The sequence below is a fragment of the Acartia tonsa genome, chromosome 13, assembly GCF_053477335.1.
Source record: "Acartia tonsa isolate MP-2025a chromosome 13, ASM5347733v1, whole genome shotgun sequence".
NCBI lineage: Eukaryota > Metazoa > Arthropoda > Copepoda > Calanoida > Acartiidae > Acartia > Acartia tonsa.
Window position 1 is genome coordinate 589,505 of NC_137272.1, and position 26,631 is coordinate 616,135.

At 32.6% G+C, this 26,631-nt stretch overlaps 1 protein-coding gene across 1 annotated transcript in view; it reads left to right on the forward strand.

Annotated features, from left to right (window-relative positions):
- Positions 1-319: 319 nt before the first annotated feature.
- Positions 320-26,631, forward strand: part of LOC145304377 (uncharacterized) — a 39,021-nt gene continuing 12,709 nt past the window's right edge. Inside the window, exons 1-6 of the mRNA XM_080146253.1 lie at positions 320-398; positions 1,464-1,541; positions 2,568-2,626; positions 4,002-4,076; positions 5,596-5,769; positions 6,625-6,690. Coding sequence (XP_080002379.1) covers positions 366-398; positions 1,464-1,541; positions 2,568-2,626; positions 4,002-4,076; positions 5,596-5,769; positions 6,625-6,690 — 485 coding nt within the window. The 5' untranslated portion in view covers positions 320-365. The remainder of the gene's footprint in view (positions 399-1,463; positions 1,542-2,567; positions 2,627-4,001; positions 4,077-5,595; positions 5,770-6,624; positions 6,691-26,631) is intronic.

A 26,631-nucleotide genomic window follows, 5' to 3' on the forward strand; every position in this document is an offset into this window, starting at 1 on the left:
AGATACAAATAGTATTACAAGAATATTATACCCAGAGAGGGAGGGAACAATGGGCTGTTGATTACACTAGTCCCCAATGTTTGCTGGCTTAACAACCTTGGGGACTTTAAATGAATTTTGATTTTTTGGTTCATTAAGTTGAGTTTCTAAACGTGTTAACCATTAATTGTAATTTAGAGGAGGGGTAATTTTGTGTATCATCATTGGGGATGTACATAAATTTATCGTCCATTGTCTTATTCCTGTAGATCCCTGACTAACTATATTTCCAAATGTACAAAGAGACAAAACAAAAATCCGGGTAATCATATTTACGCAAATTGCTCTGTAATGGAGAGTATAAAAATGGATGAACGGATGGAAATATGTCAGTAGTTATGTATGGAGGCTCCTCTAAGGTACAACTATTCCTTGGGATCTAAAGGGATAAGACAATGGCCGATAAATTGATGTACAATGAATATACATAGAATTACCCAATATGTAGATTTCAATTAGTAGTTGAAACGTTTGGACACTTAACTTATTTAAACCAACCAATCAAATTTCAATGAAAGTCCCCAAAGTTGTTGAGCCAACGAATAAGAAAATGTTATTATAAAACTTTGGGGACTAGTGTAATAAACAGCCCATTGTCCCCTCTATCTCCCTCAATTATCCCAGTATTTTTACAGTATGGCTTCGAAACAGATTAATATCCGCTGGATTAGAACCGGTTCTCAGCCATACTGAAAAATCTTGTATAGCATCTTTGTTAATATGTTGTGCGGTTCTTATATTGACACAAGAACATAATTGGAAATTGACGTTTGATGTTGTGTTTCATTTTTAAAAAATGTGATTTTTTATGACATTGGACTGAAAATTACACTGTTACTTAAACTTTGGGTACTTTAATTTTGATTGGTTGGTTCCAAACTATTTGTGTAGAAACTTAACTATTAATTTTTGTATTTTTGTTTATAATCATTGGGAATGTACATGAATTTAAAAAAAAATACTTTCATCCCGATACTAACAAAATGAACTTTTCTGTAATTGTAGTTTAAAAAGTTTTGACATTATTAGTCTGAAACCAACCAATCACAATTCAATAACAGTACTCGCTCTTTTTGAATAAGATAACGTGGTTATAAAACTTTGGGTAACAGTGTAAATTACATTCTATTGTAACCTCTATCCCTGTTAAAAAGTGCATAAATAATTCTTAATTTCAGGGTTTTAAAAAGTATTACAAAAAGCGTTTTAATTACATCTAGAAACAGAATATAGTGTCCAATAAAAAATGACATCATACAATATAAATGACCAAAGATAGGCATATATACAAAATACCATTGGTCCATTACAATGTATACTGGCCTATCATTGATCATTTGTATTATATGACGTCATTTTTTATTAGACACTATACGCTGTTCCACATGTCAAATCAAAATCTTAATTGATTAATATTTATTTAGAGTTTATTGTTCCTGACACTGCTGACTACCTGGCAACAGCCTGGTTCCAGCACTCCATTCCTGGCCACCTTGACACAGGTAATACAGGTATATCTGGACACTGCTGACTACCTGGCAACAGCCTGGTTCCAGCACTCCATTCCTAGCCACATTGACACAGGTAATACAGGTATACCTGGACACTGCTGACTACCTGGCAACAGCCTGGTTCCAGCACTACATTACTAGCCACCTTGACACAGGTAATACAAGTATACCTGGACACTGCTCTGACTACCTGGCAACAGCCTGGTTCCAGCACTACATTCCTAGCCACCTTGACACAGGTAATACAGGTATACCTGGACACTGCTCTGACTACCTGGCAACAGCCTGGTTCCAGCACTACATTCCTAGCCACCTTGACACAGGTAATACAGGTATACCTGGACACTGCTCTGACTACCTGGCAACAGCCTGGTTTCAGCACTCCATTCCTGGCCACCTTGACACAGGTAACACAGGTATAACTGGACACTGTGCTGACTACCAGGCAACAGCCTGGTTCCAGCAACCCATTCCTGGCCACCTTGACACAGGTAATACAGGTATACTTAAACACTGTGCTGACTACCTGTCAACAGCCTGGTTCCAGCACTCCATTACTGGCCAACTTGACACAGGTAATACACCCAACCAATCAAGTAACTAAAGTCAAATGACTAAACCTATAAATGTAAAATATACAGTCAAATGTCCAGTACTCTCTGATTTTATGATAGGAAAGTTATAAAACTATTGCTTTTTGAGGCAAAGCAGCTCTTTTGAACAAGTTGTAACAGGACTGAACATAACATAAGAATTATTACTTTCATCATATTATAATCAGCTTTCCGCAGATAAACAATTAAAACCCCAAGATTTTATAGGCATGGGCTAACAAATCTGGTTTTGATATTATGATTGTACATTTTTATATTCATAGAAAACCGGATATAATATGATACAATACATAATTTTTCAGTAAAGCTTAGAACCAGTTCTAATCTAGCAGATATTGAAAGGTTTCGAAGCCAAACTGATAATGGATGTGATTAAACCTGATAATATGATAATTGTTTGTAGGCTGTTTTAGAGCAATTGTATCCAGGAACAGGTGCCTCTGCTTTGGCCCAGAATGACAAGTAAGCATCAGGGATCTAAAGGGATAAGACACTGGCCGATAAATTGATGTACATCCCCAATGATGATACACAAATTTACCCCTTTCTATTGGTCCATGTGTCCTGATTAAAAAAATTATTGTATTTTTAGTTTTCTTTTTCATGAAATATACAACCTAGCAGACATTTTACACATAGTCAACCATTCCTCTTGCAAAATAGTCGTGTCAATGACCATTATAAAACTTCTGTGAAAAATGAACTAGACTAGACTATGAATTCAATTTTCAAAGATTCTATAGAATCAAATTAATTAATTTTAGACTAATGTTCCAAGATTAAATTCATTAAAAATCGCAAAAATTAATTAAAAATTATGGAATATTAAAATAGATTTTTAGAAATGTTACTAAGAGAAAAGAATTAACAGAAAGAATAAAATTAAACAAGTATGACAACATCCCTAAAGCAAAGCTTAGTCCATTCTTTTAAAGCAAAAAAGTGTGTGCGCATATAGAGCAATTAATATTTTTGCTGGAGTAATTGCAGGTAATATCTTCGACCATTGCTCAACACGTAGTGCATCCGCTTGTCGTCGGGAGATCAAAGGTTCAAATATCATGGACTGACACCACGTCATAACAAAAGACGTTCCTAATGCTGCTTTGTCAGGTGCGTGACATAAACAGTAAGAGTTGGGGAAATACATTGGCGCAACTCATTATCATGCACAGTTAGGACTGCTCAGACAAAGGTCGTGCTATCAAAGTATTGGTTGTCTCTTTGGATATTACTTTACCTAATATCCTTGGTTGTTAGAGTATTGCATCCCATTACACAAGGATGATGCTTTAGATTCTCTAGATGATCACTTAAAAATTAAAATGTAAAAAGTGCAAGTAATACGGAAACCCAGACAGACACCACATCCGGACAGACATCCTGTTTTTTATGATGAATATTTGCAGCATAGTTTGGAAACTGACCTACCAAGACTTGAGACGTGTGAGACAGAGTGATCCAGACCCTAGTAGAGACCTCTAGGGGCATTGCCGCTAGTGTATCTAAATATATGTTAAAATACTGAATATGTGTAGTATGGTTGGGAAACGGACCTACAAAGACCTAAGGCTTGTGAGGTGGAGTAACTGCAAGTAATATGGAGAGACAGACAGACCGACTGCACCCTATTGTAGTGAATCTATGTTGAAATAATAAATATTTTTGGATTTAACTAAGCAGGACTCAAGCTCATCTATAGACGTTTAATTCCTAAATAGATCTCACATAGATCTTAAAGCAATGAAGAAGGCCCTTTTGTAAATGTTAGAAATTGGAAGTTTCTAAGTTGTAAAAGCTGTCACAAATATAGGTATTAAATGATGAATATTTGTAGTATGGTTGGGAAACGGACCTACCAAGACCTGAGACTTGTGAGACGGAGTGATCCTGACATGACACATGCACTGAGGTAAGCTTACAAGTTATTAGTTGGGTTGGGCTGGATATCTGTCTGATTACCAGATATCCGGCATATTACTGGATATCGGGCAGATTACTGGATATACTGCCCAACCTAGTTATTGGCTCTTTTTGTTAATTTTGACATGTTAAAATTGTCCAATTGATTTCAAACTTTGTATGATGGTTCTGGAGATGCGATCCTCAATTTTCAAATTCTTTGAACGTACATATGAGACTTCTACAGAAATGCTTCGCATCTATAACTATCTATCTATGCTTGATATAAAGTCAACACTTTATAGATCATATTATGAATCTTTGATTGACACGTGCCCTGCAATTATCTAGTAGCACTCAGGGGCAAGACACAATTACTTTAGCTAGGCCCAAGGCATTATTTGTATCGATTTATGCTTTCATAGGCCTATCTTTACCTATATGACACCATATATGGGTAACGCTAGCCTATTCATGGTAATCTGTATGTGATTTGCTAATAGTATATGTTTATTAAAGATATTATGTTTATAGTTAATGTAATCATATAAACAACCAGTTCAAATATGTATGCCTACAACCATGCCTGATTTACGTCACATATTAACACACAGATATTTAATTGCACAGACAAACACTAAAATCCTGGTCCAGAGCTAATGTTATAGCATGTACCTCTTGAATTTATTCAGTTATTTATTAACTCTCCTACCATCAACTTTTCTTTCTGGCTTTAAAAGGTAATGACTTAGTTGTTTGGCATGCATTGTAGTTTAAATTTAGGCCCCTTAGTACTTAGCATGAATTGAGCTCAGGCCTTATGTTAGAACTCTAACACTTAGCACAATTCACTGCTTGGGACTTAGGGCACATTTCTGTCCTACTCTACTTATAATTTTAACACTTATCCTGTAAATATTTTCATACTTAACTTATGCACTTGTAATATAAATACACTTTATAAAAACATTTTCCTTCCTTAATACTTAATATACTTATATAATTCTGATCGAATATCAAAACCAACCATTTATTCTTAGGTTAAAGCAACATAATACTTCGCGTGGGTCTTTTGTTGAGCTTCCACCAGCTCAACCAAATTCGTATTATACTTGTGGGAATAGAGGGTTAAGCATTCTAAACAAACGAACCGACGATGAGAATGTCTATGTGTATTGCATTAAAATTAGGTTTTAGTAGTACTCATAGAAGAGCGGTCTCCATACCTAACTGTGGACAAACGCCCCATTCGCACACACAGTTCTTATAACAGTTAGATACGACTTAGTATGCGTAGCAGCTCTATATTGGTTACCAGAACGTCTGTACGTCTATTTAAAATATGTTGCTTTTAAACTGTTTTAAGAACAATATTTTATTTGATACAATTATCTTATTCATTTAATTTTTCAAACATTGATTCCTAATACAACAAGGTAGAATGTTGAAAGCAAAGCATCTCTATAATCAAGCCCAAAAAATGTAAGTATATCCTAAAATTGATAATACTATTTCGAACTTTTATTAAGAATAATGAAGCGAAGTGGTTGGGACGAAAATAATCAGGCTATCAGAATTACCAAAAAATCCGCCAAAACCAATATGGCGCTTTTAAATATGGAGGACAACAATCAGCTGTTGCTTAAAAACATGGCGGATAACAATCAGCTGTTGAAGCGCCATCTTATTGATGATATAAACACAGGAAAGTGGATAAGTATTCTAGAAAGAACAGAAAATCATAAGTTACTAGAAAAATAATGTTTTTATAACACAAAATTTTAAAAAATTGAACAGCTGCTATTTGATTAGGTCATGTGTGTAGGTTTGTTTGTCAATTTTGTTTATAAAAAGATATTTCCTCTATATAGCAGCTATATTATATAGACATCTGCAATTTTCTTTGTTTAGATTTCAAAAGCTACCTGGCATATCGAAGCATGACAAAATAAGCAGTCCGTTTGCTTTATGACTGCTTTTTAGCTACTTCATTAATTTATATAATACTAGCGGCTTCTCCCCTAGCCTCTATGGGCTTCGTCCCAAGAGGTATTTGGAAGTCAACCTCCTATATAGAATCATTCGTTCGAAATATGTAAAAAAAAAATATAAAAAATTGAAGGGTAGTAATTTTTAAAGGGTGCGATGGGTGTCCCCCCATCCCGCGTATTTGTTTTAGTTTCCATAAAGAAAAAAAATTTAGTGGGATGATTTTTTTTTTTGGGGGGGGGGCGGTATGGATGTCCAACACCCCAAGAAAATAGCCTAAAACCACCACAGGACCAGGTAGGTTTATTACCTGAAGATCAGAACCAATCGGTTTAGCGGTTACCGAGATCTTAAGCTTCAGACAGACAGTCCCAATAAAAGTAAAGAAAATTTATTATTGTTGTTACTGCGCTACTTATGGTCAGTATTAACCTTGTACAGAATAATTATTCCAGTATTGCATCGAAATCAATAAATATTTGTGGATTAGAACCAATTCTACATTTTTATATCTGAGGAAAGCTGTTTATAATATGATGTGAAGAATACTTGTCCAACTTGACCAAACTAGATCCCCCAGAAGAACCAGAAGTTGAGGAAAATCAACCCATCAAGGAACTCGTCACTTTTATCAGGTTTTTAAACTACTTTTAATCTTTTTATAAGCGAAGCTTTTCTATAATAAGGGTAGGACCATCTGGAACTGATGCTCTTTTCATTAATTTAGACATGTTGGAATCACGTAATTACTAAACACGTTAAACGTTCTACCTACTGCTGCCATGTCAGATGCGTGTTATTTATGGTAAGATTAGGGGAAATTTCTTGGTCCAAAATAAGAGCAACTTATTAAAATGCTTCAATTAAGCATTCGTGTGTATATCAGTGCCTTGGGACCTACTATAATTACTTTCAAGCGACTATGCCCCAAGAAGCCTCTAAAGGTATTTTAAGGTGAAGGTGTGAAAGTTTACCCCCCCCCCCTTTTCAATCTGTGTTTTAAGAGGAAAAATATTTTTTTTGGGTGTAAGAGGTATCTTTTATATTAATGGCGATAGTTAATAGTTAAAAACCTTTCTTGAACCTATAGGAAGCATCACTGTAAAGGAGAACCGTTTCGGTTCAGCGATTAGCGAAATCTTTACAGAACAAAAGCTTACCACTCAATATCATAGAATAAACCTTCCCCAGATACAGAAAAAGTGACACTAGTCCTCAAAGTTTTATAATAACGTTTTCTTATTCGTTGGCTTGACAACTTTGGGGGCTTTAGTGAATTTTGATTGGTTGATTAATTAAGTTGAGAGTTTTAACTACTAACCTTAATCTACAAAATAGTTAATTTGTGTAACATCATTGGAGAATGTACATTAATTTATTGGCCATTGTCTTATCCCTTAATATACCTGATTTGTATATTCATGCCAAATCTTTTCTATTTTTGTATTTACATTATGTTTTGTACATATACAAAAGTAATTATTAATACAGGGTGCGCCACATAAATCCGGACTTTTTCTTATTTTTAAAAAAATGAACATAAAATCGTCAATTTTAAAGATTTTATTGAATTTTAAAAACTGGGAAGCAAACTAGCTATATGACTATTAGATTATTCAATAAAATCGCCGCCAGCCTCAATCACCGCCTCTACCCGCCCCCTGAACCGCCCCCAGACCCTGGTCACTATGTCCCTGTCCAAGCTGGCCAAGTTCTCCTTCATAGTGGCAATGAGGGAGGTCTTTGTGGTATGGGCGCGTCTATTGGTTCATGCTTTAATGGCGCTCCAGGCCCAAAAGTCAATTGGATGAAGATCGGGGCTGCTGGGAGGCCATATCTCCTTAGGGACGTGAGTAACTGCAGGATCCAAATTCACCCATCTTTCAAGCTACTCTTCGACACGGCGGCTCTCATTTGGGCCACAATTAAGCTAGAACAACGTTCAATACTTTTTTGGAAATGGCATGAAGATTAAGCTAGGGTTATCATCGCAACACATAGTCTAAAACGAGTTTTAAGGTTACAAATGGGCCCATGTAGTCGAGAACCGAGAAATTTTCACGAATTTTCACGATTTTTGACGTTTTTGACATCTCAAAATCTGCCACGTTTCACTTTGATGGAGTACTACGGCCAAGCCATTTCAGATAGAGAGCTCAAGTCTTTTCTAGTGTCTTACTTGTGTATCTAACAGTATCCCCAGCAAGTTGCATAACTCTACCTCACCTACAGATGGGCTGAGGTCACATTTAGTGGGCCCTAGTCAAGAATCAAGTGTAAGCTATCTGCGCGTTTCGATTCTGCCATGTTGAACATAAGCGCTGCCAGCTCGGAGAACACGTCCTCCATCGTCTAAAAATTTTTATGGGCAAAAAGGTAATTACCCAAGCTTTTTATTGTGTGGTCAAACGTCATGATTGGTCAAGTAGTTTTGGTGCTATGGCCGTTTGAAAAAAGTCCGGATTTATGTGGCGCACCCTGTATATGCACATACCCTAGTAATCTCTATCTCAGCAATTTAACTTTTTTTGTGCTTATATAAGCATTTTTGTCAGATTTAAGTAGGACGTGCTCACATCGGGAAAGTCCGCACTTTACAACAAAAGTGGCTTACTTAAATCGGACATGTCGGACTAACGAGCCATTTTCGTAGGTTAATTGCTTACTTGAAGAACTATTATTGCCCTATAAACCCCTAAAAATCCCCAAAAATAAGGGTGGCTGACAAGAATCAGCCAAATCGGACGCTTTTGACGTAAATGTCTTACAGATTAAGATTTTAATCCGGATTATTTTTCCTCAAAATTAATCCCTTCTCAGCCATTTAGGCTATATTTGTAGTTGATTGCTTACTTACATTTTCCATTTTTGCTACAAAATCCTTACTTAAACAAGCCATTTTTGTGATTAATGTCCTACTTATATCTTCCATTTTTGCTACAAAATCCTTACTTAAACAAGCCATTTTTGTGATAAATGTCCTACTTATATCTTCCATTTTTGCTACAAAATCCTTACTTAAACAAGCCATTTTTGGGGTTGATTGCTTACTTAAATCCTCCATTTTTGCTGCAAAACCATTACTTAAATAAGCCATTTTTGGGGTTGATTACTTACTTAAACCATCCATTTTTGTTGCAAAATCCTTACTTAAATAAGCCATTTTTGGGGTTGATTGCTTACTTAAATCATCCATTTTTGCTACAAAATCCTTACTTAAATAAGCCATTTTTGGGGTTGATTACTTACTTAAATCATCCATTTTTGTTGCAAAACCCTTACTTAAATAAGTCATTTTTGGGGTTGATTACTTACTTAAATCATCCATTTTTGTTGCAAAATCCTTACATAAATAAGCCATTTTTGGGGTTGATTGCTTACTTAAATCATCCATTTTTGCTACAAAACCCTTACTTAAATAAGCCATTTTTGGGGTTGAGTACTTACTTAAATCATCCATTTTTGTTGCAAAATCCTTACATAAATAAGCCATTTTTGGGGTTGATTGCTTACTTAAATCATCCATTTTTGCTACAAAACCCTTACTTAAATAAGCCATTTTTGGGGTTGAGTACTTACTTAAATCATCCATTTTTGTTGCAAAATCCTTACTTAATTAAGCCATTTTTGGGGTTGATTGCTTACTTAAATCATCCATTTTTGTTGCAAAACCCTTACTTAAATAAGCCATTTTTGGGGTTGATTACTTACTTAAATCATCCATTTTTGTTGCAAAATCCTTACTTAAATAAGCCATTTTTGTGGTTGATTGCTTACTTAAATCATCCATTTTTGCTACAAAATCCTTACTTATATAAGCCATTTTTGGGGTTGAGTACTTACTTAAATCATCCATTTTTGTTGCAAAATCCTTACTTAATTAAGCCATTTTTGGGGTTGATTGCTTACTTAAATCATCCATTTTTGTTGCAAAACCCTTACTTAAATAAGCCATTTTTGAGGTTGATTACTTACTTAAATCATCCATTTTGGTTGCAAAATCCTTACTTAAATAAGCTATTTTTGTGATTAACTTCCTACTTATATCTTCCATTTTTGTTACAAAATCCTTACCTAAACAAGCCATTTTTGTGATTAAATTCTTACTTATATCTTCCATTTTGGCTACAAAATTCTTACTCAAAGAAGCCATTTTTGTGATTAATCTCCCACTTATATATTCCATTTTTGTTACAAAATTCTTACTTAAACAAGCCATTTTTGAGATTAATTTCTTACTTAAATCTTCCATTTTTGCTACAAAATCCTTACTTAAACAAGCCATTTTTTGTGATTTATTTCCTACTTTCATGATGAAAATTGGCAAAATTGAACCTATAATTAATGTAAAAAAACTTTATAAGTCAAATTATATTAAACTACATGATATTATACAGTATTACAATACATTCAAAAATTTTATATCTTTTTCATGTTTAAAAAATGACTGATGAAAGTTTGTTTTAAATTTATACAAATTAGATGTTTAAATCAAATTCACTAGTTTTCTGCATAAATCAATCTTCTGTTTCTGATTTAAAGTTGTCTTATAAAGTTCCAGCAAAACCACTCTAACCACAGACTGAGACAATCTGTCTTTGAAGTGATTCTAATGTACTCTAATGATATTTTGATTGATTTATCAACTCTGTTCTCCAATGAAGTAAACTCCTGAGAAAAAATTACTAAAAATAAAATATATTTAATATTGATATGAAATACACAAAACTACTCTTTCTATCATATGTTTCTTTAATATTTACAAAAAATATTCATGAATTATTATTAACATTTAGAATAAATAAATAATAGTAAAATATCTAATATAGTATTTGTCATTTGGGATTAGACTTTTATTCAAAAAAAAATTTAAAGCTATTATATATAAAAACAAGCAATGAAGTGCACTGATGTCTAAGGGGGGAGGGATGTACAGGTATAATAACCCCCACCCCCAATGAAATTTGGCATTTAGGAACTAAGACATCATTGTGGAGCTTCTATGTAATACAGCATGACACACAAAAAGTATTTTTTAGGGTTTACAGACCATATTACTTAGTGTATCAAAAAAAGTAGCATATGTTCTTGATCTCTTAATATTTCCACACAAGAAAAAAATTTTAGAAAGAGCCTAAATTTTGAAAAAGTAACTTAAGAAAAAGTAACTTACATAAGTTTTAAGTAAAAAGTTAAAATAAGTTTTAAGTTGAAAGCATTTTTTTGAGTCTTGTAAGGTTAATGATATTTTCATGATCCTAACTTTATTAACAAAAAAGATATCAACAAAATAAAATTTCATCAAAATGAGTTTTGATTTTCAAAAGCATAATTTACCAGAGATCTAAAGAGATATGTCGAAAAGGTGGCCAAATAAATATCCGAATTCATCCTTTATTATACACATTGTGATGAAAAAATTAAGTTTTTAAAGTTAAAAGCATTTTTCTATTATTGGGATTATTTATACCCACAAATTTTAGTTCCAAGGTTAAAAGTTTTGGGAATAAAAAAGATTTACAACCTGAAATGGAAATTACCATTCCTTTCAAAAAAAAACTTGGAAGTCCTTGAAAGTCTTTAAAAATGTAAGAATCGATCTAGCACCCCAAACAATTGGCAAAACTTAATGAAACTATGAAAATATGAAGATTGTTAGCATAATTATCCCTAAAAATTTCAGCTCTTTATCTTTTATAAACCCTTAACCACTTCATTATGCAATTTACATTTTTCTGGATATTTTGTATAGTCCATAAGTGTACAGATTTACTGTATATTGTTTCTATTTGTTAATACAACATAAAAGAAAAAGATTCTGTTTAAAGTAAAATGCTTATGTATTGATCAAAAAATAATTTTTTTGATTTTTTACTGATCCACTTCATTATGCAAATCCAAAGAAAATCAATGGGAAAAGGTTTATTTTGCAATTTTCTCCTCTTTAAAAGATTGAAACTCATAAAATAACATTTTTTAAAGGAATTTATGCATTAATTATTATGAAAAACAGTATAAGGTAGAAATTAATGATTTTTATAAATAAGAAATATTTGAAAAGAAGAAATTCGACCCTTATCACTTTAGAGGACAGCTGCTGAACCCCAGTTTTATGGATGAAGCTAAATACTTGTTAAAGATATAAATTACCCTCAAAAGTATACAAAAATGTTTTTTTATGTGTTTAAAAAATCCATTTTAAAATCTTGATTTTGAGGATGGTGGCCTTTAAGGTGCTCTTACTAGTGGTGATGGTGAGCCAAAGTTATCAGAGTGCATGGCCATGATGACAACTTATACATTGCACTATGGTCCAACTTTTGTAGTCATAGCAGCCTCAAGCCATGCAGTATTAAAATAGAAAAAAATTGCAATTTAAATTACTCTAATTCATAAGGTAAATATTGTAGTTTTTAGATAATGGTTATATTTTGTGTTGGGAGGCTCCATTGGAGGCTGCTATGACTACAATAAATGGTACATAGGTTAATAGACAAGTTGTTGTAATGGGCATGTACTTAGAAAACATTTGGCTCACCATCACCATCACCTGGAGTATCTCAAAGGACATCATCCTTAAAATCAAGATTTTAAAGTTGATTTTTTTAATACATTAAAAAACATTTTAGTATACTTTTAAGGGTAATTTTTATCTTTAACATGTATTAAGCTACATCCATTAGACTGAAGATCAGCAGTTGTCCTCTAAAGTGATAAAAGGTTGAATTTTTTTCTAATATTTCTTATTTAGAAAATTCATTAATTTCTACCTTATACTGTTTTTCATAATAATCAATGCACAAATCCCTTTAAAAATTGTTATTTTATCAGATTCAATCTTTAAAAGAGGAGAAAAGTGCATAATAAATGTTTCTCCATTGATTTTCTTTAGATTTGCATAATGAAGTAGACCAGTAAAAAAATTTTAAAAAAATAAAGTTTTTCATTGACACATAAGCATTTTACTTTAAACAGAATCTTTTTCTTTTGTCATATGTGTTGCTTTAACAAATAGAAACAATGTACAGTAAATCTGTACACTTATGGACTACCATAGACAAAATATACAGAAAATGTAAAATGCATAATGAAGTGGTTCAGGGTTTAGGAGTTGAAAAAATCATGTTTCCCCCTTTCTGTCTCAGATGGACGGACAGACAGATAGACATTTCAAATAATAGAGTAGCTTCACTACTAATTATAGAGTAGCGCTTTGCTACTAAAAATAAGCTCAGAACTCATATTTATAGTTTAAGGGGGGTCTTTTGCTCCACTAGCCTCTAGAAAGGAAGTCCTGAAATGAAATCTGTAATAGTTACTTGGTTAAGTTATGTTAAAAAAGTTTTCTTTAAAAAATCAGATTGATATCTTTAAAAATAAGCTCAGAACTTACATTTTTAGCGTTTTGGGGGTTCTTTTGTTCCCCTAGCCCCTATAAGTAAAGTCCCAAAATTCAATTTTTATATTTTACAGGTAGATCCAATCATATAAATGAGCTTACAAGCTATAAAAACAAGCCCAACAGTCCAGGGCAAAATTTGGTACTGAATTATAAATATTCTTGTATCATTTGCTTCATAACTAAAACACACACACATAGAAAAACTTTTGGGTACCTACATTTTTGGGTACCCCAATGCCATAGAAGGGGAGAGGAATAAGGATACTTTGTTAAATAGTTTTATGTTGCTGCCCTACTTATGGATATACTTATTAAGTGCAGTCAATAATTTTTTTTTGGTGGAAAATTAGTGCAGCTACTTTAAAACAGGTAGTTAAATAATAATTAGTTTATGAAAAAGTAATTTTATGGTAAAAGATTCATATTAATCACAAAAGAAGTTCAAAAATTTGCTAGCGTAAAATTTTCGTTTCAAAGACGACATTATTATATTTATAATATGCGCAGCATTTAAAACAACTTTAAAATCATTGTTATGAGACAACCACTGGACCGATTTTAGATTGGTCAACGGATTTGAATTTATTACAACCAGGACTATTTTTTTGCCACCTTGGACGACTAAATTGGCCAAGAAATAGCCAAATACGGTATTATTAAACTTTACTTCCATTTTATGCAATTATTATCATGTCTACAACTTTAAAATCAATGTTACGTGACAACCACTGGACCGATTTTAGATTGGTTAACGGATTTGAATTTATTACGACCAGGACTATTTTTTTGGCCACCTTGGACGACTAAATCGGCTAAGGAATAGCCAAATACAGTATTTTTAAACTGTACTTCTATTTTATGCAATTATTATCATGTCTACAACTTTAAAATCATCGTTGCGCGACAACCACCAGACTGATTTTTGATTGGTCAACGGATTTGAATTTATTACGACCAGGAGTATTTTTTTGTCACCTTGGACAACTAAATCGGCCAAAGAATAGCCGACTACGATATTTTTAAACTTAACATGAAAAAAATATGGGCTGAGTATTTTAAACGGCCAAATCCGGCCGAAATCGGACGATTTCCGGCTGGCCGATAACAAAAACAGCTTGCTAATACTGTTCCAATTTGGTTACACTTTTAAGGAAAGGTTTATACATGTCTTAGGGTTGGTTTTAGGCTTTGTTCCTGACCTCCATCAGACTCCCCAATAGGATAAGAATCAAACAACTAGTATTCTAATATTATAGCTTCTAAAATCCTTATTTCTTAACCAATTTAAAAAAAATAAAGTTCTAGCAGCACAGTTATGGGACCTGGAAAACGATTAAAGCAATCCTTATATGCGTAGATTGAATCATACCAAAGATATTAAAAACTGCATGAAGATTTTGGGTTCGCAGAGTTATAAAATTTCAAAAAAAATTCATATCAAGGATATAAACTTTTCAGATAATTGGCAATTAAAATCCTTATTTGTATCATAAAAGGTAATAGCTGCACTATTTTTCCAAATGTTATAGTCATTTTAGACAATATTGACTGCACTTAATACTTATCCTTGTTTCAAATTAGTATAGTATAATGTTGCTGTGCTAAATATGTATATTACTGTCCTTGTTAACATTAGAAGGAATAATGTTGCTGCGTTACTAATGTCCTTGTTAAATTTAGATTATTATAATGTTGCTGACAAACTTGTGGAAATAAAGCACATGTTAAAATCAGTAATTTACCACAAAAATGGCACAATTAAGTAAGCAATTTACTTTTTTTCATGCTTACTCCACGAGGAGGGATTACTAGGGACAGCATAATATAATTTTGCTGCGCTATTTATAAATATACTTCAACATTACTTAAACATCAGTATTGTATAATATTGCTGCTCTACTTATATTTATACTTGTCCATGTTAAATTCAGTATAGTAAAATAATGCTCTTCTTCTTATGAACATACTTGTCCTTATACCAGTATTACCTCTAGGGGCTCGGTGACACTTCGGGTGCAATTCCTATCCACGCCACCTTGAACCTACTCTGTGTTTTAAATTGCAGTGTAAAGCGCTCAATCGCCCAGTGTATTAAGTAAGGTAACACCAAATAGACAACCAAATCTTTGATTGCACGAATTTTGTCTCGAGTCCTAACTGCATTTTTAGTCCATTGTTGTATCCCTTCAGATATCTGATAGTATTGGATAACAATAAAATATAATGTAGAGGGAGAGGTCAATAGCAGATAAATAATGCATTAACATTAGTTAAAATATAATTTCAATCGTGATAATTTTATTAACCATGCTACAATGTTACGAGGAGGAATAGGACACTTAGAGGTTAGTAAATATACAGCCCTTGTTCAAAATTTTTATGATTAATTATTGGAAGGGAGATTAATTTTATTCATTTTCATATAACTAAGATTTTACGAATTTCACCAACAACTTGTATCCATCGCAGCGTAAAGATAATAATTCTTAAGCTGTAAGGGACAGGGATCTTAATGGATATGACAATGCATGATAAATTATGATAATAAACAAGATTACTCCTTCAAGATTTAAGTTATTGGTTGAAAATTTACTCATACAACAAATAAAAAAATGTGTTTATAAAACTCACCATTGTAATTAACAGTCCAATGCCCCCCACCTCCCTGGTGAAGGATTATATATCACATCGTTTTAAAAGCATTTTCAAAGATACAAAATTTTATTACAAAATTAATTCCAGATTTGTTGTTTTATTCAGAGTTGCTCAGAAACTGTTTTTAAACCGCGGAAATGAATTAAATTCTGAGCCATACTGGAATAGTTATTTGTTGTATCGTATTATAAACAATTTTCCCGAATTTAAAAATGTACAATAATAAGTTTTGTAAGCCGCGAGATTCCTAAGGCCAGGGATCGGAAGCCGCGCGTAAGCCGCGTGTAAGCCTCATTGAAATCTTCATTTTATCACTATAAAATTCAGCTGGATGTATAAAACTGCTCTTTAGCAGACAATCCTTCTTTCTGAAATTTCATTTTCTGCTCACAAGCAGGTTTAAAACTGAGGCTTATGCGCGGCTGAGGCGCGGCTTCCGAACCCTGCCTTAGGCTAATAAAACTGGTTATAATCTTATGATTGTACATTTTTCAGTATGGCCTAGTACCGAAAATATTTTTTCCAGTATGGCTTCAAAACCAATTAAAATCCGCTAAATTATAACCAGTTCTAATCCATACTGAAAAAAATCATGTATAGCAACTTATTACAGACAATTTTCCACGAGTATTAAAACAAAAAATCATGAAATTAAAATCCGTTTACTTAGCCAGGTCCTTCAACCATTCAGAGCTAACAAAACTGGTTTTAATATTTTATTTTTTTCAATCTAATATCCGCGGAAAGCTAACTATAATACGAGGCGATAAATAATTATTATTATTTGAATAATATACTGTTTTTAAAAAGTAACAGGATCTATGTGTGTCTCTGTCTGTTTAAGGGAGGTTACCACCACCCTCCCAAAGAAAATCGCCCCCCCCCCCCTAAAAAAAAACGAACCACAAAATAACTAATAGTTTGGAACCTGCTAGAGTTTTGAGTAAAAGAATGAGATAAAGTTGTAATAAAACTTAGGGTACCAGTGTACAGTTTACAGTCCAATGACACCTCCCTTCTTTGTTTGCTCATAAATATACATCAAAACGTGATAATACCTAACATTAACCTATTTCTTCTATTAACCAAGTTTGCAATCCAAATATTTCTAGTGAAAACCCCGCGCATTTCTTATATTTGTTAAGTTAAAACAAGTAAATGTAAATAACAAAATGCATAGCTCAAAAAATGTGAAAGGTTTGCGTCAAAATAGTTTTTTAAAAATAAATATATAACAGACGCACTGTTATGTATACATGCATGTATTTATAATGAAATAAAGTAAATGCTCAAATGAGGTAAAAAAGAAATGTAATAATCTTTTAGATTTTTTAATAGACACTGTTTAATTTAATTTTGATATCTACAACTAAATAACGGTCCGATCGCCTTGTATGTTTGATAGTTATTTGTGCTCCTTAATGATGGGAATGTTGTCAAAAACGTTTCAGCTTTCTATCTTTTATAGGAGCTGAGTAAATCCCATTTCCCCCGTTACGGACTGACTGACAGACTGACGGACAAAGTGAATTATAGAGTAGCTTCGCTACTAAAAAAGGTTATTTTAAATGATACATTATTTCAGTATTATAGATAGATTGCCACGGATAAAAAAAACTATACACTAAGTTTATAATTAAAGTTTAATGGATTTAATTCCTTGATGATTTTTTTGTGTAAAATTGTCTATAATTCAACATGTAAGGTTGAAATACTATTCTAACACAACGGAAATAAATACAAAATTATTTTTAAATTATGATTTTGCATTTTATAATAGTAGAAAACTGGGTATAATACGAAATGATACTTGCTTTTTCAGTATGGCTTAAAACCAGTTCTAATCCAGCGGATGTTAATCGGTTTTGTTGCCATACAGGAAATTTATATGTGAAAAAAAAAAGAATGTAATTATTTATTGCATCGTATTATAGTCAGCTTTCCGCGGATTTCTTAACCCCGCATGGCCCGGGCTAAGAAAATTGGTTTTAGGTTTATGAGTATTATTTCAATAAAAGTGGAAAACTCTCTGTAATACGATGCTATACATAATTTTTCAGTATGGCTTAGAACTGGTTCTAATCCAGCGAATATTAATCGGTTTTGAAACCATACTGGAAATTTCGTTTTAACTCGGAAATTGTCCCTCTCATAGCAACGCCCCTTAAGGGGCGTTTCTTCGTATTTTCACATTAGCTATTCTCCTACTGCTATCCCCTGTGAGGGGATCTAACCCTGCGGGACCAATTGTCTAACCCTACGGGGCAATCACCTAACCCAATATAACCTAACCTAACCTAAAATAACCTATCAAAAGCCATTTTAAAAATACGATCCTTAAAGAGCGTTGCCACGAAAGGGACTATACCCAGGAAATTGTCTACATAATTATAATACATTATTTTTCAGTATGCATTAGAGTTGGTTAATTCAGAATTGATTTAATGGGATAAGACAATGACCAATAAATTGATGTATACAAAATTACCTCTCCTGAAGTTGTTAACCCAAAGAATAAGAAAACATTATAATAAAACTTTGGGGATTACATAGTTGGATTATATTTAAATGGGTCGATTATTGGCTTTATTACTTAAAACGTTTCATGATGCATATATTTGAGCAAAGGAGGGAGGTGCCATTGGAGGGTAAATCACACTTTAATTCAAAGTTTTATAACCAGTTTAACTTGGTGAGAATTTATAGGATAGCGCTTAATGACGATTAATATCCGCTGGATTAAAACTGGTTCTCCGCCATGCTGAAAAATTATGTAAAGCATCGTATTAGAGACAATTTTCCACGAACGGACGGACCGACCTCAATTATAAAAGCTATTTTTTTATCAATGAATAATCCATTTTTCAGTATGGCTTTGAAACCGATTAATTTCCGCTGGATTAGAACCGGTTCTCCGTCATACTGAAAAAATATTAAAGAATTGTATTACAGACAATCCGCTAGATTAGAACCCGTTTCTGCCATACTGAAATATTAACCAATGGACGTACGAACGGACGGACCGATCCCAATTATAAAAGCTTTGCTTTTATCAATTGATAATCCATTTTCCAGTATGGCTTCCAAACCGATTAATATCCGCTGGATTAAAACTGGTTCTCCGCCATACTAAAGTATTATGTTAAGCATCGTATTAGAGACAATTTTCCACGAACGGACGGACCGACCTATAAAAGCTATGCTTTTGTCAATTGATAATCCATTGGTACTTGCTTACATGTGGTAGACTGGACCACCGAAACCCCCCCCCCCCCGCTTAGTTTTGACAAAAATCAAAAATAAGGGGGGGGGTAGTTTTTTAATGTCTGGAAAACGGCAAGGAGGAAAAAAGCTCAGCAAGGCAAAGACTTAACCCCCCCCCTTAATTTTGAAGAAAATCAAAAATAAGGGGGGGGGGGGTAGTTTTTTCACTGTACAGTGAAAAAACTACCCCCCCCTTATTTTTGATTTTTGTCAAAACTAAGCGGGGGGTTAAAAAACTACCCCCCCCCTTATATTTGATTTTTGTCAAAACTAAGCGGGGGGGGGGGATTTCGGTGCTCCGGTCTTCACATGTAAGCAAGCACCAATCCATTTCTCAGTATGGCTTTGAAACCGATTAACATCCTCTGGATTAGAACCGGTTTTCTGCCATACTGAAAAATTATGTAAAGCATCGTATTACAGACAATTTTCCTCAAATATTAAAATAAAAATCATTAAATTAAAACAAATTTTCTTAGCCTGGATCTTTGGGTCCAATTAGGACTAAAAAACTGGTTTTAATTCTTTCATTTTTCATTTTGATTTCCGCGGAAAGCTGACTCTAATACGATGGGATAAATTACTATTACAGAATGGAAACCTATTAATATCCGCTGGATTAGAACCGTTTCTCAGCCATACTGAACCGTGTATTTCATCGTATTACTACCAGTATTATTTTTATTCTTATATTTTTTTTAAATTTCCGTGGAAAGCTGTCTATAATAGGATTCAATAAATAATTAATCCAATCTAGGGGCAGTATAATCAATCTTTCATTGTTCTATAAATATCTCATATTGTAAACAATTATCGCGCAAGTAAATTTCTGTTTTTTATAAATGTCAACAATATAATAATTTTTCTTTTCAGTATGACTCAAAACCTATTAAATCAAGAAAAAAATTTGATACGTCGACACACTGAAATAGTTATTTATAGTATCGTATTATAAACACTAAACAGCTTCCCGTGGAATTAAAAATGTACAATTGTAAGAGTAAAAATATTTTAAAAATAATTTAAAAATAATGCATGGAAAAAATTAAAATATGCGATACAATAAATGATTTTTCAGTATGACTTAGAACTGGTTTAAATCCAGCGAATATTAATCGGTTTCGAAGCCATACTGAACAGTATTTTACTAGTCATACTATACCCCTATCTTATTTACAAGCGGCTACGCCCCTAGAGGCCTCTTTAGGCACTTTAAATGTTGTTGTTTGTTAAAGTTAATTTTTTATGTACGATACCACCTTATTTGACGTTGAAGTCTCCTCTAAATTTGAAATTTTTTTGATTTTTTTGTCATTTCTCTTGGGAGGGTGGTGGTACCCTCCCCCAAAATAGTTATAAACCTTCCCGGGACTTATGAGAAGCTACCCTGTTAAGGAGAACCCGATCGGTTCAGCGGTTAGCGAGATCCTTCGGTACAGACACACAGACATCCTGTTACTTTAGTATAAGGATACACATTGCAATGTTCCCTCCCTCCCTTGGTATATATAAACAAACAGGGATGGAACAATTGACGAAAAATGGTATGAACTTAATTCTGCCAATAATAAAATTGAACAGAAAGAAAATGAGAGTAGAAATATCCAAGGAGGGAGGGGTCATTGGGCTGTTTATTTCACTTGTCCCCAAAGTTTTATAATAAAGTTATCTTATTCATTGGCTTAACAACTTTGGGGACTTTAATGAATTTTGATTAGTTGGTTGATTAAGTTAAGTGTCCAAACGTGTTAACCTCTAATTATAATCTAGTTGTAAGTTTTAATTTGGTGTATTATCAATGGATATGTACATCAATTTATCGGTCATTGTCTTATCCCTTTAGATCCCTGATAAATATCAGAAAAACAAGGATGAAAACATTCATAAAATCAACGCGTAGAGTGTCAGAACTAAATAAGCATGATACTGTTTAAAGACATAACTACACTTTTAGGACTAGAGACGCTTTGAAACCGATTAATGTCCGCTGGATTAGAACCGGTTTTTAGTCATACTGAATTATGTATAGAATCGCATTACAGACAATTTTTCCTTTAGATAAACAATATATATAGATAATAGCTGTAAATACATGATACATAATATAAGAATTACCTTTACAAAAATTTATTTCAGCTAGATGAAAGACAATTCCCAGAGAGGGCCGAAATTTCTGGATTCTATTTTGTATCTCACTAAGAATTTACTTTTGTTTGAAATAAGTGCGCATTTATAAACTTTACATAAAAAAAGATAAATAAATAATTTTTATTTCATTGATTATTTATCTTTAATATAATGCACAGTTTACATAAAGATTATATATATTGATTATTATTTGATATCTCACATTAATTAATTAACATTGTATTCAATTCACACTTTCAACTTTCTACCTCCACAAACAAAACTAAACTAAACCAAGCGCTGGCTGTCCATAATGTACTGTACCGCGCTGACCGAAAACCAAACTAAACAGCGCTGGCTGACTATAATCTGACCGAAACGTACTGTCCCGCCTCTAATCTATTTGCTGCACACCCTCTCATACCATTAAACGTTTACAAATATTTATATATACGTGTATGATCAGATATTGTAAAAAAAGGCAATCAAATTATTTTTGCGCTTTAATTGATCTATGTAAAATCTTTCCCTAGTAATCTCTCCCCCCCATTTTACACATGAAAAAGTAAATTGTTCACCCAATTGTGCCATTTTTAGGTAAATTACTGATCAGCCATATAAATATAAAATGCTTACTTGTGTCAGCATTCTACAACAATATTGTCTGACCTATCCTCAGACATTTATAGTAAAAGTTGTTCATTTCAGAAGAATTGAAGAAAAAGTATCATTTGATATATAAGCCAAACAAGCAATAATTTATAAAGATTGCTTATAAGTAATATTCCTATAAAAAGTCCCCAAAGTCGTTAAACCAACGAATGAGATAATGATATTATAAAACTTTGGGGACCAGTGTAATAATTAGCCCATTGTCTCCTCTATCTTAGGACAGTGCAGTTATAGACTTTAGGTACTCATTCCCTACTTTGGGTACTTATCCTCATCTAAATAGTGAGGCTGGCATCGAAGGCTAAAACAATGATAACCCTGACAGCAAATGACTCAACCAAGAATCTTGCAGGACAGTATCATTTAATTTTATCAGGGAGGGAGCAGACATTTGGCTGTTAATTACACTGGTCCCCAAAGTTTTATAATGACATTTTCTCATTCGTTGGTTTAACAATTAACTTTTGGGACTTTTAATTAAAGTATGATTAGTTGAGTGTTCAAACATTTTAACCACTAAATTTAATCTACAGAAGGAGTAATTTTTTGTGCCATCATTGGTTATATACATATATTCATCATTCATTGTCTTATCCCTTTTGTATCCCTTCATCATTTCATTTAATGCTATTTTGTTCAGGAATCTAAAGGGATAAGACAAGGGCCGATAAATTGTTGTTGTATATCCCTAATGATGATACACAAAATTAATGCATCTGTAGAATAATAAGTGGTTGAAATGTTTGAACACTTAACTTTATGAACCAACCAATAATAACACAATAAATGTTTCCAAAGTTGGCAAGCCAACGAACAAGAAAATGTTATTATAAAACTTTCGGGAGTAGTGTATTAAAAAGCCCATGGTTCCTTTCCCTCCCGTATATTGTTTTTTGCTAGTGGTTACTCTACTAGAAGCCTCTCATAGGGGAGGGGGGAAGGGTGAATCAACTTTAACTTTCAATTTTTGGTCTTAAAAGAAAAGGTAAAAAGCATCTTCCCGGGACCTATGAGATGCTACATTGTATAGGAGAACCATACTGGATAAGAGGTTAGAGAGATCCTATTGTGTTGAAAGACAAACTGACACTCTCATATAGACATCCTGTTACTTTTATATACGAAGAAACAAATATATGAATTGTTACTTCAATATATAGATAGATTACCATTACCATTACCTCGTAAGGGGGGATTCCTCTTCGATTTAAGGGATCCTTTAGAGAATATAGAGCATCATCCATGTATAATGGGATGCAATACTCTAACAACCAAGGTTATTAGGTTAAGTAATATCCATCAGACAACCAACCCTTTAATTGTATGACCTTTGTATGAGAAGTCCTATCTGTGCATGATAGTAAGTTGTAGCACCTGTTTATGGGCCAAGGCATTCCCCCTGCTCTTACTATTCTTGTAAAGCACCTGACAGAGCAGAATTAGGAACCATTTTTAATGTCTATAGTTATGCTGCTGGATCGGCGTGAAATTTGAACCTTGCACCTCCTTGGCGACAAGCAGATTTGCTGTGTGTTGAGCCACAATTGCGGTAACTTAAATTGTTAGATAGTAAAGTTTAAGTTTTAAAAGAAAAACAAAAATCTATATAGTTAAAGAAAAATAAATGTTGCATTGTATCGTTTTAGATTTAGTACTTTTCTAGATATTCACATTTGTGGTTAAATTTACAAGCATTTTGATAGGTTTTCCATTATTGTGGCTTAAAATAAAACAATAAAGTTATGATTTTCTGCTTTTATACCAAAAAACTAAATTTTAGAGTAGAGTAGAGTAGTTTAAATAGTTTTAAAAAATGCTTTATGTGAAAAATGTGAAAAATCAAGATAACTATTTTATATTGTATAAAAAAATCTTAAAATTTCAATATTAACCCATAATTGACAAACCGGTTTTTATCGCCCGGTTACCAAAAACCAAAAAAATCCAGTTCCCAGTTTCTTAATTGCATCATTCTCAGTATGAATCCCCCCTCTACTACCCTGATTTCATTTCCCCCTGGAGCAGGCAATTTTGCTTACTTCCGTTTGCCGGTATAGCTCAACAAAATTTGAAAACCAAGAAAAACAAGATGATTTCAAAATACCCCTCCTAACTTTTTTGTTTATGTAGTAAAGTTGCTGATTTTTTTCGTGAAATTTAAAGTTTATTGGCAACTACATCCATTTGTGAATTGTTTTTATTCAAATTATTATTTTTTATACAGTATGACTCATGAAAAAGTATTTTTTAGGGTGTAGAGCCCTTATTTCTTAATGTATCATTAAAAGTAGCAATTGTCCTTGTTCTCTGTAAATTTTCACACAAGCATATATAAAAATATTTTATTTTATCTTCATTTACACCAGAGATTTTTAGTGCTAAAGTTTTGAAAAAGTGATTGAGAAAAATATTTTTTTTGGTTTCTTAGAATTTTTGAATGGTTATATTATGTCTTTCTTGTAACTGAAGAATGATATACAAAGAAAAACAAGTTAACTAATTATTTCTTTTTTATTCCATGAAAAAATATCAATTTTTAATGACAAAAATTACTAGTAAATGAATTGATTATTTGCAAATTTCAAGCTATTTACTTACCCTTATTTATGAAAAGGATCAATTATGACAGTTGCTCCACCCCCTTTTCTGACATCTCAATCCCTTAATAGGGATTTAATTAAGCTTTTTAGACTAAAAAATCATTATGTTGTAATTTTATTTTCTTTATAACTTTTTTGTTATTAAAGGGCGAATATAGGTTTGATATGATATGAGCTTATATCAAAGGTGCAATTCCATAGATTATAAATAACTTAAAAATATTGACATATTCAATTGTATAAGTCTGTTTATAGCTTAAAACCCGTCAATCTCGAAGAAAATATTTTGTAATTAGTGTGGTTCCCTAAGAACTCAAACACCCTAGCATCACACAAGGCTTCGTGGCAAGGTTGAAATAAAAAGCTTTCGTTAAATGATTGTCGTAATAACGTGGAAACCAATTAATCAGGGGTAAATATACCCTCCTTCTACCTTCAAAAAGTAAATTATTTAAAAGTTAAAAAAAAAACATCAAATAATGTAAAAAGTAAAAAAAAAATAATCGATAAAATTTTCTTGGAGGAAGAATGATTTCAAATCCCTGTTTTTTTGTGGCCGTGTGTGTGTGTGTTGAAAATGCGTACAAAAGGGTTGTTTATATCATCATGAATTAATCAAAGATCTCTGTACAGAAAATTAACTTTAAGACGTATTATTTACCCTGTCAATACTCCTGACGCCCTTCTACGCAAATTATTTTTATGCTTTTTAAAAAATTAAATAAACTAGTATATAATCTAAAATAATAAACATTTAAATTATCTTTTAAGGTGCGTGCCAGTGTAATAGTCAATCAAACTTAAGCAAAATAGTCAAAAAAAAGTCTTGTAAAGGGCTAAAATAAACGATTTTGTCGGCAATCTCATTTATTATATGTTCAATTGAAACAGAAAATTGCAAAATCTACTTAAGGATTTTTTTGAATTTTTAAATTTGGCATAGATATTCTAAAAGTATGTAATGGCACCTTTGATATAAGCTCATATCATATCGAACCTATATTCGCCCTTTAAAGTTAGGATTATGAAACAAAAACAATTTTCCTGTTAAATTCATAAAGATTTATTTGGTTTTTCAATCTAAAACAATTTTTCCTTATAGGTTTGTTATTCAAAATATCATTAAGCCAAAAAGACTCAAAAAATATGTATTAAAAAATGCTTATAACTTAAACCCTAAATTTTTTATTTCATTTTTGTACTAAGTTTCTGCTAGTAACAAAAATAAAAGGATTTCTACCTTAATTTTGGTAAAAAAGTTGTTTAATGTTAAAAGTTACTTTTTGCTAAGTCACTTTTTAAAAACTTTAGCTCTAAAAATCTCCCGTGTTTATGAAGCAAAAAATTAAAATTTTTATATATGCTTGTGTGGAAATGTACAGAGAACACAGACATATGCTACTTTTAATGATACATAAAAAAATAAGGGCTATACACCCTAAAAAAATACTTTTTGGTGGGTCATACTGTATGATTTTTGTATCGTTTTTTTACGTGCTATATAGGTCCGCCTAAGTGCGAGTAAAGATACATGCAAGTTTTATCGTTCAGGTCAGCGCGAGTAAAGATACCCGTCAACATATAGATATCAACGTTTTAAAACTCCTAGCAAATGGGCTTTTTTAACCGAAAAGGGTGGCACTTATAGCCAAAACACTAAATGTGATATAAATTGTTTCATATCTTACTTGTAGCTCTATACATTACATGAGGTTATGTATTTTTAAATTACGGATCGTATCAAAGTATTAGCTACTCTACAACTCACTTTGGACGTTCAAAAATTACATTTTTATTTTTTTTTGGCCAAGAAACCGGGTTTTAATACCGGGGGAAACCGCCAAAAATGAGTACCT